Source organism: Aricia agestis, chromosome 20 (genome assembly GCF_905147365.1).
Source record: "Aricia agestis chromosome 20, ilAriAges1.1, whole genome shotgun sequence".
Taxonomy (NCBI): domain Eukaryota; kingdom Metazoa; phylum Arthropoda; class Insecta; order Lepidoptera; family Lycaenidae; genus Aricia; species Aricia agestis.
Genome location: NC_056425.1, coordinates 13267410 through 13281689, shown reverse-complemented (window position 1 = coordinate 13281689; position 14280 = coordinate 13267410). Strand labels below are relative to the sequence as shown.

At 36.1% G+C, this 14280-nt stretch overlaps 1 protein-coding gene across 10 annotated transcripts in view; it reads right to left on the bottom strand.

Moving 5' to 3' along the window:
• The window catches only part of LOC121737102 (transient receptor potential cation channel trpm), a 282713-nt gene that overhangs the window by 13649 nt on the left and 254784 nt on the right, over positions 1–14280 (bottom strand). For 9 of the 10 annotated variants that reach the window (XM_042128652.1, XM_042128650.1, XM_042128657.1 and 6 more), the window contains 6 exons: positions 7687–7920; positions 6325–6447; positions 4802–4993; positions 1588–1674; positions 459–651; positions 162–285 (listed from right to left, as the gene is read on the bottom strand). In XM_042128652.1, coding sequence (XP_041984586.1) covers positions 162–285; positions 459–651; positions 1588–1674; positions 4802–4993; positions 6325–6447; positions 7687–7920 — 953 coding nt within the window. The remainder of the gene's footprint in view (positions 1–161; positions 286–458; positions 652–1587; positions 1675–4801; positions 4994–6324; positions 6448–7686; positions 7921–14280) is intronic. The other variant, XM_042128654.1, reaches the window with a different exon arrangement.

Below are 14280 nucleotides of genomic sequence, written 5' to 3'. Positions count from 1 at the left end.
CCCGCCAATTTTATGAGTGAACGAAAAACACAGCGGCTAAACAGTTTCGCATGCTACGAGAGGCTCTATGGCCTAATCTATTTATTTTATGTCTATGTCCCTATTCTGACGTGAATGATTTTTAATGACGTATAGAGCGCTCAACTGGTTTTGATACTTACCGCCGGGCGGAGGTGTTGGTGGTCCTCCTGGTCCCTGCGGAGATGGTCCGCGGCCTGAGCGTGAGATGGTCCGTTGGCATGTCGCGGATCTCGGGTAAAAACGTGTCGTCCCCGGTCGATGAAACTACGTTGTATTTGAATAAAATAATTTATTAAACGACATTAGCTACTTATAATTGAAAGTTTAGTTTAAAATTTCGTCCTATCTCTGTATTTTATTCTGGGTCAGGAGAAGACATACATCAGTATAAAGATACAACAATATTTCTACGACTGATGGTAATAATTTACAATTACTTTTCTTATCTTCACTAGGTTCAGTTCTATTGCTGTCCGATGACCGCTGGCGAGCCGGTGTCGGCGCGCTGGGCCTCACAACCGTTACATTCAGTTCGGGCCCCGCAACGCTACCGCCTGACGATGATGACACAGAGTCCGCCTCCCTTTCCTTCTCCCCTCCAACATCTGGTCCCGACTGCGGCAACTCATCCTATAGGCAGTATTATATTGTATTAAAATGCAAGTATCAAAAGCGGTCGTTTAAACTATAAATAACATCAAGCGTGACATTAGGACATAGATGTAAAATTAAACAACACAGCACACGACATAAAATATGAAGTGAAGGTGAAGGTGATTTAAAATTATGCAATTTTATTCAAAAGTTTCCAACTTTAATTCACCTTTGAATGTATAAATTAAGAAAACGGTGCTGTCTTTCACGACACTAGACAAACGGAACTAAAATTTTTTGCAATTACATTCTACTGTTTGCCAATTGTATCCTAGGAATGCCACATTTTATTGATATACCAGGGAGCGTCTTAGAAGTCGGTACTTCTGTAAAGTTTCAAAAGTAATTATTAGAACCCGGGAAATCCGATAAATAACAGAGTCGAAGTTTAGATTGGATGCCTGTAATTGTAAGTTGGAAATTAATCGGCGTGAACTTTTTCTGTTTCGCGGTATTTGGTCGCTGTTATTGCTAATATTAAGTTGTTAGGATTATTACCACTTGAAACAATTTACCAATGTACCATACCTTATGATTTCTGAATTTTGAATAATATCGTGTGAAGTGATTTTTTAATAAATATTATTTTTACTGTGAAAATTCCATGTAATGATAAAAATATCACAAATGCTTAGTCTAGTTGGTTACTTTTTAATTTTTATCATAAAAAAAATTATGAATCCACTTGGAAAAAGTCCTCACTACTCACTAGTAATCAATAAAACATGGCGTGGGTTGGAAACGCTTGGGCCAGGTACACACTAGGCGTTTTTCAACGCGCGTTTGACCAGCGAAACGCGCTTTAGTCTTTTTTTTCAAATTACTCTAGATGAATCGTCGATTCTCCTATCGTTCATCGTTTAGGTCCTCGAAACGCGCGTTTTAAAGCGCCCAACGGGGACCAGCTCTTACTTCGGAGGGCTGCGAGGCCTCGTCCTCCTCCTGCACCGGGCGCACCTTGAACCGCGCACCGGCGCCGGTGTCGCTGTCCGACAGCACCTGCCGCGTCCATACGTTAGCACACTCGGCCATGCCGTTCGGAGTTCCAATTTCAAATGTAATAGATGTGACAGCTACTTTTTTATCAAGGTCAATAAAATTGAGTGTTTTGCCATAAAGTTTTATCTTATGGTCAATGTGTGCCAAATGCCAATTAAACAATATTTTTGAAATGACACACAATTTTTCGTCATAAAGTTTTATTTCAAATTATTATCGTTCGCACATTAAAATGATCGAACAAAAAAAATATTATATTAAGTATATTATAATAAAAAGAAAATTAATTTCAATTTTTATGGTTATATAATATATTTTATGAGTCTCCGAAAAGCATGACATTATAAGCGAGAATTTTCAGAACGGATTAACGTTTTGTATTTTTAATCAGCCAATAGGAGTTCTGATAATTCTGTCTATGGAACATAAAACACCATGAGGACTATCCAACTGAACATCGAAATGTTGATGTTACATGCTCGAGCAAACAAAATATTATGTCAAAATTAGTTTAGTGCCCTAGATCGAATACGGTCTGGAAATCACTATTCTAGTCCAGTACAAAACAGAATATAAAATTCCGATGTTATTCTAGAAATAATATATCAATGACATAAAAGTCACAAAATATTACAACATAATATCTTGATACTTGCACTTTAGTATGATATATTCGATCTAAGGCCAGGTTAAGATTCAGTGCTTGAAACACATAATATTCACAATACCCATAACCAAAAAAAGACAGAAATAACACCAACTTTGTTTTGCATTTCAACTTTGGAAAGTTAAAACGTTATTTATGATCCTATTATTCTAATAAAATGCTGGAAATCTTTAATTGAATACCTAATACCTATTTAATGAGTCTGAAATTCTTATATGGAGGATTTTTTTATAAAACATTTTTATTACTGTCTAGAAAAATGTTATTAAAATAAAAAATTTGAAATTGAAAAATCTTTTTGTGTTTGCACTTATAATTTAATTAGTGGACTTGAAACCCTATAAATATATGGTTGTGCACTTAATTTTGTTATAATTTAAATATTTCCTTAATAATTAAATAATAAGTTCTCAAAATACACTCTGGATTTGTATTGTGTTTGATTTCCACTGTTGGGATGTAGCTCAGTTTGAGAGTTTCTGTTCATCAACCGTTGGATGAACCTTTAACATAATATGGCAATTCACCACTGTCGGAAGAAGACGAAGAATACATATCTTTGACACTTGACAGATGACAAGTGTTTGCTGGCCGCTTTTTGCCGCGGATCGGCTTTGATGGCATTCGAGAAAATTTTGTTCTGATATTTTTTCCTTGAAAAGGCTTAATCCAGCTGGAATTTCAAGTTTCTTTCTCTTTTGGTTTTTCAATATAATCGCTGTGAACCTTTTGTGTGGTCGGCCGACCAAAGTGCATCAAAATTCAAGAGTACTTCAGCTACGCTCCGGAGCGGACCACGCGCTATAGAAGACAATCATCTTGCTCAACAAGATCCAACGGGCTTGCTGCTACTGCAATTGCCTGAGGATCACCCCTGCTGACTATGGAACAGGTTAGTCGGGCATGATACGGATTCCGGAGTGATTTATTTTGAGAACTTTGTATTATCCTGCAGGAAATTTAGCTATTTACACGCTATGCCTTTCCAATATACTTAATAATAGTTTAAAACGCCCTTTAAATAAAAAAGGCTAAAGGCTAAGCCAAAACGCAAACAAGTGAATGAACTAAATTAGGAACAATTTAAAAAGGTTTTTTAACCCTAACCTAAAACGGATCAAATGTAGATAAAGGCCTGAGGAAAATTTAACTCGACGGGCCAAATTGACAGTTTATATTCGAAGTTCTGTTTTCATGGATTTTTATTGAGTTTGTTAAGCTTTAGTGCTTTATGTTTATTTTGTTGGATTCAGCAACGAGTTCGAATAATTTTTCCAGTGGAAAATTATTACCCTCGTTTTAAAAACTCCTACTAATTTTAATTAAATGAACATTTAAGGCATATTATGATGAACTTTAGAAAGATGTTAATATAATAGTGCTTTATAATTTACTTACTATCTACTATCAACGATTCATTGTCAGAACTCAGGCTGCAATATTATTCTGGTCAAGATCTAACTTCCATAAAAATCCTATTAACCTTACTATAGTTTGTGCGTTTTAAGATGACTAGCTGTTTGACCGAGCTTTGCTCGGTATCCGATGAAAATTATATTTTCTAGAAATGATTCCTATATATACAAGAATTGCTCGTTTAAAGGTATAAGATATGGGTGCCAGTTTTCATGTTCCTTGCTAGGGTTTTTTTTACAAGAAAACAAAAAAATCAAAATGTAATAAATTATATTCCATCTACAAAAACAATTGTAAATGAATAAAAATGAAAAGTTGGTAAATGCTAACTTATTAATATAAAATTACAAATATTAACTGTGAAATAGTATAAAATTATTGTTACGAAAACATTTAAAAAATGTCATATGCATGAAACGAAACTTATGTCAATAGAGATTGACTCTCTTGAATCGAAATCAAATCGATAAAAAAGGACGGCCATCTTAAATCGCCGGCACCACTGAAATGTCAGTACGAAATCGATAATTTCGATTGCAATTCCTTTACGAAGTGATTCGATATTTATAACCTATTATATATAATTTTTGTTAGGTAACTTCCCTACTATTGTCAATTATAATCATAAAACGCACAACTATAATAAAAATATTCACCCGAGGGACATAATATTTTTAAAAGCAACATTGCTGTCGTCGTCTATCGCGACTCTCCCTACGAAAATACCCACTGACTAAGTATTTCTGCCACTAAGGTTCACTCGGCGTAACTTGGCGGTAGCGGTCATTGACTCCCTGTCAAAAACTTATCATTTTCTATGCAAAGCCGCGATTGACAACATCTGACACCTTATTGTCAATCGCGGTTTATATAGAAAATGACAAGTTTTTGACAGGGAGTCAATGACCGCTACCGCCCAGTTACGCCGAGGGAACCTTAGGGCACTAAGGAGACGAAGGTGCATCAAAACCTCCTTAAATTATTTGATGACGTCATGAAAACTATAATTTATAAACCTCCTTTAACCCTATGACGTGTACATACCTCCGACCTGTCGCTCGCGGTCCGTAGCCTAGCGGCCCCCGCGGTGAACGTGGGGGGCGGGGGGCCGAGTGTGTCCGTCGACCCCCGGTTCACGAGTGACGGGTGCGTCGCCATGAACCGGTGGATGACCGCCAGGTGGTTCATGGTCTGTTCGGCCACATCCTCTAGCTTACGTAACCTAAACTCCACGCTCTGAAAAGGGTTCAGTGAAGAAGTTCTTTCCACAAATGTTTCACCGCTTTTATTGGCAGATTTTATTGGCGGACCTACATCATAATATTTTGGCCGGGTTATGTCAATTCGGTAAATGATTCGTGATCTTTTGGCTGGGTTTGACATAATAAGACCGAAATTATGTAGGTCCGTCATCTTTTATATATAAAAATGGATTTTCAATTGTGTACACTAAAACTCGAAAACGGCGGAACGGATTGGGCTAATTTTAGTCTTAAAATATTCGTAGAAGTCCAGGGAAGGTTTTAAAGTGACACGAAGTTCACCGGGACAGCTAGTCTGCCTATAAACTAATTTCTTTGATAGCGCCATCATAGAAATGGATTCACACGCAGTTTGTGGACTTGAGTAATTTGATCGGGTAATGTCAAAATCAGCCGACAGATCATGATTCATAACTTACATTGATATAATAATAATAATAACAACTATGGACGCTTCACACCACGTCAGTCTGGCCCTGTGGTAAGTAGGTACCTGAAGGACTTGTGTTACAGGTACCAGACAACGGAAATATATTTAATACTTTTATACTATACTGTATATATTTAAGATTTTTATTATATGATACACATATTTAATACATATCCATGACCTGGGTCATGGATATGTATTAAACTTTGAAAACTTTTCGTTCCGTCGGCGGGATTCGAACCCGCGACCCCCGGTTTGAGCTACCAACGCGCTCACCACTGAGCCACAGAGGTCGATGATCACAACTTAGCATGGCGGGACAATGGCGTTACGTAGCTTAGGTCCGCCATTTGTCTATGAATTCTATCAGGTACCATCTATACTAATATTATAATTCTACAGAGTTTGTTTGTTTGTTTGAACGCGCTAATCTCAGGAACTACTGGTCCGATTTGAAAAATTCTTTCAGTGTTAGATAGCCCATTTATCGAGGAAGGCTATAGGCTACATTTTATCACGCTAAGACTAATAGGAGCGAAGAAATAGTGGAAAATGTGGAAAAAAACGGGGGAAATTATATGAAAAGGCTTATTTGAACGCGCTAATCTCAGGAACTACTGGTCCGATTTAAAAAAAATCTTTCAGTGTTAGATAGCCCATTTGTTGAGGAAGGTTTATAGGCTATATTTAAGACTAATAAGAACGAAGAAATTATTTGAAAGGGACGTGATCTACTAGCGGGGAGATACTAACGCGGACGAAGTCGCGGGCAACAGCTAGTAATTAATATTGATTGAAGTTTATCAAAAATCGGCCAAGAAAATTTTAAGGCCAGCAAATTCTTTCACATAGATTAAGTAAGAGATTTGACTCACCTGCATAGACTGTATTTGACAATTAGCTTTTTGGTTCAAGTCTTCCATTTTGGTCGTTATATTTTCTACTCTATCTGTCGTATTTCTAACTCTTTCTTCTATTGAATTTGATAATTTAACTTCCTGAAACAAAACGTTTGCATATAAGTTTGGGGATCATTTCAGACACATACTGACTAGGTTAAGATTACTAACGACATTAATATTAAGAATTCGCCATGTTTGGCACAAACATGTCAGTTCGATATAATCTGTGGTTCGATCAGACAGATCAGATGCATAGAGTCCTATAGATAAAACTAAGAGCCTTGCCTTTACATTAATATCATCATTAATAGCTTTGTCCACACTGTGCCTTTTTCTGTTCGTCAAGGGCATGCGTTATAACGCAGTCAACAGCGAACATGAGGCATGCCCACGACGCATGCCCTCTGACCGTATCCAAAACTTTCGCTTTGTTATTAAGAGGATACACCAGGGGCTAGAGAAATGAATAAAAAGTACGTGTAATATCTATAGCTGTCTCCCTTACCTCAAGCCTATACCGCAGAACGCGATAGAGACAACTGCAGAAAATCCAGAAAATCAATGATTCGTTGTCCCCTGATTCCTTCTCCAAAACTTAACCGATTTAAGTACTTTTTTCACTAAGGATTAAAGAAAGGCTTGAGCTGTGTTCCTATGTTTTGCTTTTTTTTGTATAATCTAGCCAAATCTGTTTTCTGGACGTTTAAACACAGCGGAAAATCTGGCCATTTTTTTGGGTTTTGGAACGTTCATATCTTATTTAATAATTAAATTATGAAAAAAAAAAGAAAACATAGGGACATTGTATTAGTGGCCGTAGATATGCAGGAAAAAAATTATAACTTTACGAGCATTATCCAGGGAAGAAACAGGGGACAACGTTTGTATGGAAAAAAGGGCGGTGTGGACTCCTCTTAAAAATGACAATTGTCGTTGCGTACGTTGACGCATTCAATTATTGAATGCGCCAAAACGAAAGTTGAATGAAAGAAGATGACGAAAAAGGAAGACGAAAGCGCATAGTGTGGACATAGCATAAGTCTAACATTATTAACGACTTGATGACGCACGTAACTACGTTGCGCTAGAACTCCTTTATCGCGTGGGAACTGCACATTTTTTCGGAATAAAAAGTATCCTATGTCCTTTCCGGGGATCCAAAGTATCTCGTAATCGTAAACGGTTAGCGCGTGAAGCGGTAACAGACAGACACTTTCGCATTTATAATAATGTTAGTATGCATATCTTTTTTATGCTTTTTTAAACCATAAGGTCATACTGAGATTGTCTCTCCCTGGGTTTTAAGCAACATCTTCCGCACACTCATAATCTTACCTGTTCCCTAAAATACCCCTCCACGCACTCCTCTTCAAAATCGTACAGCCTCTCAATCTCTTCCTTCTCCAAGAACAGCTTTAACCCATTATCATACTGGAAGCGCTTGTGGGAGACGTTGCGCGTTACCCACTTGCACGTCGCGTATATGTGGCAGAAGATGATGAGGGGCGGTGGGAGTACTGGTTTCTGTTCGTATTCCATCACCACAGTGAACCTTTGGAACATCCACACCTGGGGGTAGGAGACGGTGGTGCAATGACGGTAAATTGAGCAGGCAAAATGATCAAAAAAATTGATATTTTTAAGGCTCAATTTTATCAACGACCGTTAAAGTTAATGCTCTAGTGTCTAGAGACTAATTAGTATTAAGTTACCGTGTTCGTTTTTTATATGAATGAAAGAGAAGACGTGACATTTTAACAAGCTGTTAACACTAACAGATGTTGAAATTGGGCCTTAAGATGGCGGACAAAGATGATTTGGTTGGGTTATATTAAGTTTAGCGAAATCACGTTGACTTGCCGTAATCGGAACAATCATGTAGGTCCGCCATCAGCATGTTATGATTTAATTTCTCTGATCGGTACCATCGAAGAAAATAATTCATAGGCAGATGGTGGACTTACGTTATTTGGATTCTTTAAGTGAAATCAATGTTATGCTAAGTACTCACATACGGTTTTGCTCGATCGAGCAATAACGTCGATCAAAACCCGCGGCTCTGGCTTTCGTCCACACATTCCGCATTGCTCGATAGTTTTATTCTAAATCAATATATTTCGTTCCATCAATCCGGCTCGATCCGGTTCCATCAATCCTTCGAGTGGCTCGATGCCAGCCTTCGAGCTGTGAGTTTTGTTGTCCACACAGTAAGTATCGATTTGGATTAAAACTATCGAGCAAAACCGTATGTGAGTACTTAGCATAAGTCGTGATCTGTTGGCTGGGTTAACGCGACCAAATTACGTAGGTCCGCCATCTGTATATGAATCAACTTCTCTTATAGTACTTTAAAGATTTGAGCATATTTTGTATGATTGAGAGATTTGAGGATTTTGAGAATTTTTCCGATAAAATAACTAAAAGTTGACAGTTGATTAAGCTCATTGTTATATGAATCATGTTTATATGTGTGTTAATTGTTAACCTTAATCTTAGACGAAATGTTATGTTTCATCAATTCCATTATTATAGAATTAAGTACCGTGCACGATTTACTACATGTCGCCCGCAACTCTGTTGCATCAAATTTAGTATATCGCACGGGAATCGTACATTTCTCCGGGTGAGTTCGGACATAATATTAAAGGATTTAAAATATTAGTATGGTAGTATAGATTCTGGTGTCTAACATTCCTGACACTTAAAACCTCTAGAGTTTCAAATTAGAGATTGTTCTTCTTAAACATTATTTCAGAAGCCAATATTTTAATGACAACATATTCCATACTAGAAACCAGAATTACTAACATGGAACTAGTTATCGTAGAACACTATTTTAATCATGGCCTCAACGTGTTTTTGGGTAATACGATGAGCGGACGAGATATTGAGTATCAGGCGAGTGATTAAAATTTACAATAACCATGTCCGATTATTATCGCTCATTTCGGCTGAAAAGCCAAATATTTTTTTTTTAATTTATTTATTTACCATTTAAAACAATACATATTACAAAACATATAATATATCATCGAGAAACCACGAAGGTTTATTAAGACGATATTACAAGTTAGCACCATATTATTTATAATTTAATAGTTAACAATTAAAAGGTAATGTAATATATAACGAGCTAATTACAAGCAAATAATAAGAAATTGGCAGTTACTAATTAATGTAGCTCGTAGTTCCTTAACAGAGTATAAATACAATTTGAAATTAATTACTTATCTAGTTTAGGTACTGCAGGAGCTAAGATATTATATTATTATCATTCATTTGTATATTGCTAAAGTGCTTTCTTAATTGAACCTTAATATTGTTTGGTTTTAAAGAATCTCGCAGCGCAGGAGGTAAGTCATTGATGAGTCGAGGCACTAGGTACTGCGTGGTTCGCTTGCCGTAGACATTATTCGCACCTATCGTAAACAACCGATTCTAAGAAATAGCTCGGGTGTGTACGGGGTGATCTATTTTTATTTTTAGAGATTCATTAAAAAAATTGTCTTTAAGAAGCAAATATTGCACTTGATGGTATACTGGGATTATTTGACAGTAATTAAACAGTTTGTATTCGTTATTACTAAATTTGTTGCTTAATACTAGACGGGACAATAGTTTTTAAAAATTTTAATTGTAATTTGTAAATATTATCTAAGTAACTCTTATATGTCCGCCAGTAGCTGGTGAGACAAATTTGAATATACGAGTCTGCCAATGCAAAATAAAGCATTCTCTTAATTTTAAAAGGGATTTTATTTTTGAGAATTGTTAAGTTTGCGAGAAATTGCCGGAGTTTATTGCAAACACGATCAATTTGTTGGTTCCAGTTAAACCTTGTATCTATTACTAGACCGAGATATGTTTGTTCTTGAACTATCTCAATAGGGGGACATTTACACACTGTACTAGTTGAGTGTAGGCAGTCATGATTATGAAATATTAGATTTGCAGTATCATGGGAATGCTTGTTATACGGGGATTTAATCAAAAGTAGTTTTGTTTTGGTCCCATTGATGACTAAGCCGGCATCGTGACACCACCTGAGAAGAGCGTTAAAGTCCTGTTGCAGAAGTTTTTGTGCTGTTTGGGGGTTGTCTAATGCAATAACGAGGCAGGTATCGTCTGCGAATTGGTAGCAGGTGCAGTGTTTGATACAACTGCCCATATTATTGACGTAGGTCAGGAAATACAATGGCCCCAAAACAGAACCCTGCGCTGTGCCTTCCGTCACTTTTATTGGGTCGCTATAGGTGCTATCAATTTTTACAGAGCAGGTGCGGTTTTGTAGGTAGTTTTTGCACCATTGTAGTAGGGGTCCACGTATGCCAGACTTTTCCAATTTACCGACAAGCTTTTTGTGTGACAGTGTGTCAAAGGCACGTGTAAAATCAATAAAAAGTACAAAAACTTGTCTTTTATTATTCAGGTGACTTTAGACTTCATCGGTAAATTTAGACAAAAGTTCGGATGTACTCTTACCGGCTTGAAAACCAAATTGATTTTTATTACCTCATGATTTTTATAAAATGTATGTATCTGGTCACATATGTGTTTCTCTACAATTTTATCAATAGTAGATAACAGTGTGATGGGGCGATAGTTGGTGTACGCGTTACGTTTACCCTTCTTATGAATGGGTCTCACGCTGCCTACTTTCAGATCATCAGGGTATAGGCCGGTTTTAACGCTACAATTTATTAGGTCTGCAATACTAGATGCTACATCTTGACCCGCAATCCTTATGTCGGAAATTTTGGTGTTATCTGGACCTGGCGCTTTATTTATATTTAATTTATTTATGATTTTATGAACACTTTGGGAGGTAGCTTTTTTGTAAAGAACACTCGAGTTAAGGGGTTGAGGCTCGTGGCTTGAGCTATAAAATTGTGTCGTACAGTTCGGAATGATATCTTTAACAGACCTTTTAAAGCAGTTAGCAAAATTATTAGCTAAATCTTTAGTTGTAAGCCCTTGAGCGTCGAATGCGTTGTGTATAGCAGAATCAATAGATAACTTTACTCGTCCTAGCATTTGGTTAATGATATGGTAAATCTTTTTAGTATTTTTAAAATTTTGATTGATGTATCTAATGTAATATTTATTCTTTTTGAACTCTAACACTTTATTTACTTTATTTCTAATTATATTATAGTCCAGTCTAAGTTTAGCATTACCAGTATCGTTTTTCCATTTTGAAAATAATTTATCTCGCTTCTTACATAATCGATTTATATCAGTGTCAATCCAGGGAAAATTACATCTCGTGCTCTTTTTTGAAGATTTTAACAAGTTTGTGGTTGATAATTTGTAGACATTTTTAAAAGATTGCCTAATAAAATTTAAAACATCATTCGGGGATGTAAATTCTTTGTTTTTACCCATTCTATGTTATTAATTTCTTTATAAAGAATATCAAAATTAATAATGTTTTTGTGAACCGGCTGTATATACGTTGCAGGCGCATGATCGATGCAGGCAAAGATAAGGCCGCGGTGATCGACCAGTAGAACATCGAGCACTGCCGAGTACGGACGAAATGTGGGAAACCTAGCAAATATGTGGTCAATGCACGTTCTAGTGACAATACTCAGTCTTTATTCTTGTGTACTGTGAAATTCCACACATCAGTCCGCGCTCAGACAGAGCTCTTAAATATGTTTCAGTGTGTGATGTTTTAATTTTTAGGTCTATGTTAATGTCCCCAATGAGTAGAAAGTTCTGTTTTAAGTCAAACTTTGAAATATAATTACTTAGCTCCTTTACAAACAGATTCTTGTTAGTGGATGGTGGCCTATAGACTGCACAGACGACCGCATCACAACCAGAAACTAGTTTAATTGTGCCAATAATACATTCGAACATGATAGTTTTACAAGGCATTAGGGTAAATTTTAAGTGATTTCGTACATAAATAATAATTCCACCACCTCTTTTATCAGTGCGTAGAATGTAGGTTATAGCCTGGTAGGTTAAATAAATTAATTACATTGCTAGATATACCAACTTCTGTTAGCACAATTAAATCTGTTGGAAACTTACAGTCTGAAATAGTTTGCTGTAATTTATTGAAGTTCTTTATTAAAGATCGAATATTAAAATGTATGCATGACAACTTAACACAACTCTTAGGTGGTAAATTATTATAAAATTGTTTAGTAGATAAATAGTTATACATTTCTTTTATATCCATTTTAATTTAGATTTTTACTGAGAGCTTTATATTATAATATTTTTACTTTTTAATACAAGTAACAAGAAAAAGTGCAGATATTTTTAATTACAATAGGGTAGAAGCTTTAGATCTATTAATTTGAGTCGAATATTCTTTTTCAATTGAACAGATATCCTGATTATTGCGAATGTAAAATATTTTGCTAGTACCTGTTTTTCTGGCACATATTTTTCCGTTTTTACACCACACATATTGACAAACTTTATTAAGTAACCGAGATTTAGCTTCCCTTATAAAAACGCGGTTCTCTGCTTTCTCCTTGGGGATGTCTTGTAGCACTTGTCCTAGAGTTATGGTTTTTTTCTTACTGGATTCTATCCATTGCTCCTGGGACATTTTAAATTTGAGTTCGACGAGAATGGATCCTGGCTTGTTTTTAGTTCCTGGTAGGCGTTGTGAAGACTGGACATCTTTTTCGTTAACACTTATGGAAACTGCTACTGTTTCAACAATTTTTTTAACATCCTTTTGGGATATTTCGGGCAATCCAGAAATTTCGAGCATATTTGTGAGTGATTTTTGTTCAAAATTCTTAAATACTTGTTCCAGAGCATCAATTTTTAGTTCTAAATTCTTGTTTTTGTTAGAAAGTTCCTGGTTTTTATGTTCGAGGTCTTTGATTTTGCTGTCCTGTTTGTTTATTGCCTGTTCCATTGTCGTTAGCTGTTCGCTCAGGAACTCGAGGGAGCTCTCCAGGTTAAGAAATTCTTCGCGAAAGGTTTTCTGTACTTCTCGGCTTATATCCCGAGCCAGCTTCTTGGCATCAATTAGTTGATGATTCCCAGTTATTTCATTCTCACTTTCATCATCTTCAATATCCTCATATATAAAATATCTCCCGAAGGTCCTCATTTATCACACCTGTGTGATAAATGAGGACCTTCGGGAGATATTTTTTAAGCATTCCTCGCAACTCCATTCTATTCCTGGTGAGTTTCGTAGGGTATTTAATTGTTTGTTGGACGACTTTGAGCAAATAGTATCCGCGTGGACTATTTTATTACATCTACTACATTCTAGTCCTGGCACCTTTTTTGTAATGTTTTTTTACACTTTACACACTTTTTAATAACCATTTTAATAAATTTAAGCGTAGTTTGTTGAACCGTGAGCGATTGATATGGCGGGTAGGCGCTAACTTGAAATTAAATGTTGTATTGTAAATATTAATTAATTGTAGTCATTATTTGTAATTACATTAAAATAATGATTAGCATCTGAGGTTACTTGACAGGAGTTTATATTTTCAACAGCGATGTCGATTGGCTAAACTGTTTGACGTTAGTCAATATTAGCGCTAGTGAATAAATAAAGTCTTGACAAAAAAAAACAACTCAGAAACTAGGCATTTGATTTTTAAGACTGTTTAGAAAAGAAAATGTAACATATTTTAACCTTGCTAAATAACCTATGGTTACATGTTATATGAATATAATGCAGCTTATAAAGACAGCCTTTTAACGTAGCAACGTATTTGATTTGACTTGACGCCTACGCGTAGGCGTTGAGTCAAATCAAATTACTCACAAAATGCTCAAACCTATCAATCATTTTTATGTGATTTAGAGTCATCGCAGATATACAATTTCAAGTTGGCCGACTATCGTATCGTGTTTCACAATTTAATCGGACAACTCTTTAATTGTGGGTAATCGGAAGGGAATCGCGGTTCTGATACGATTGGTGTCCAATTA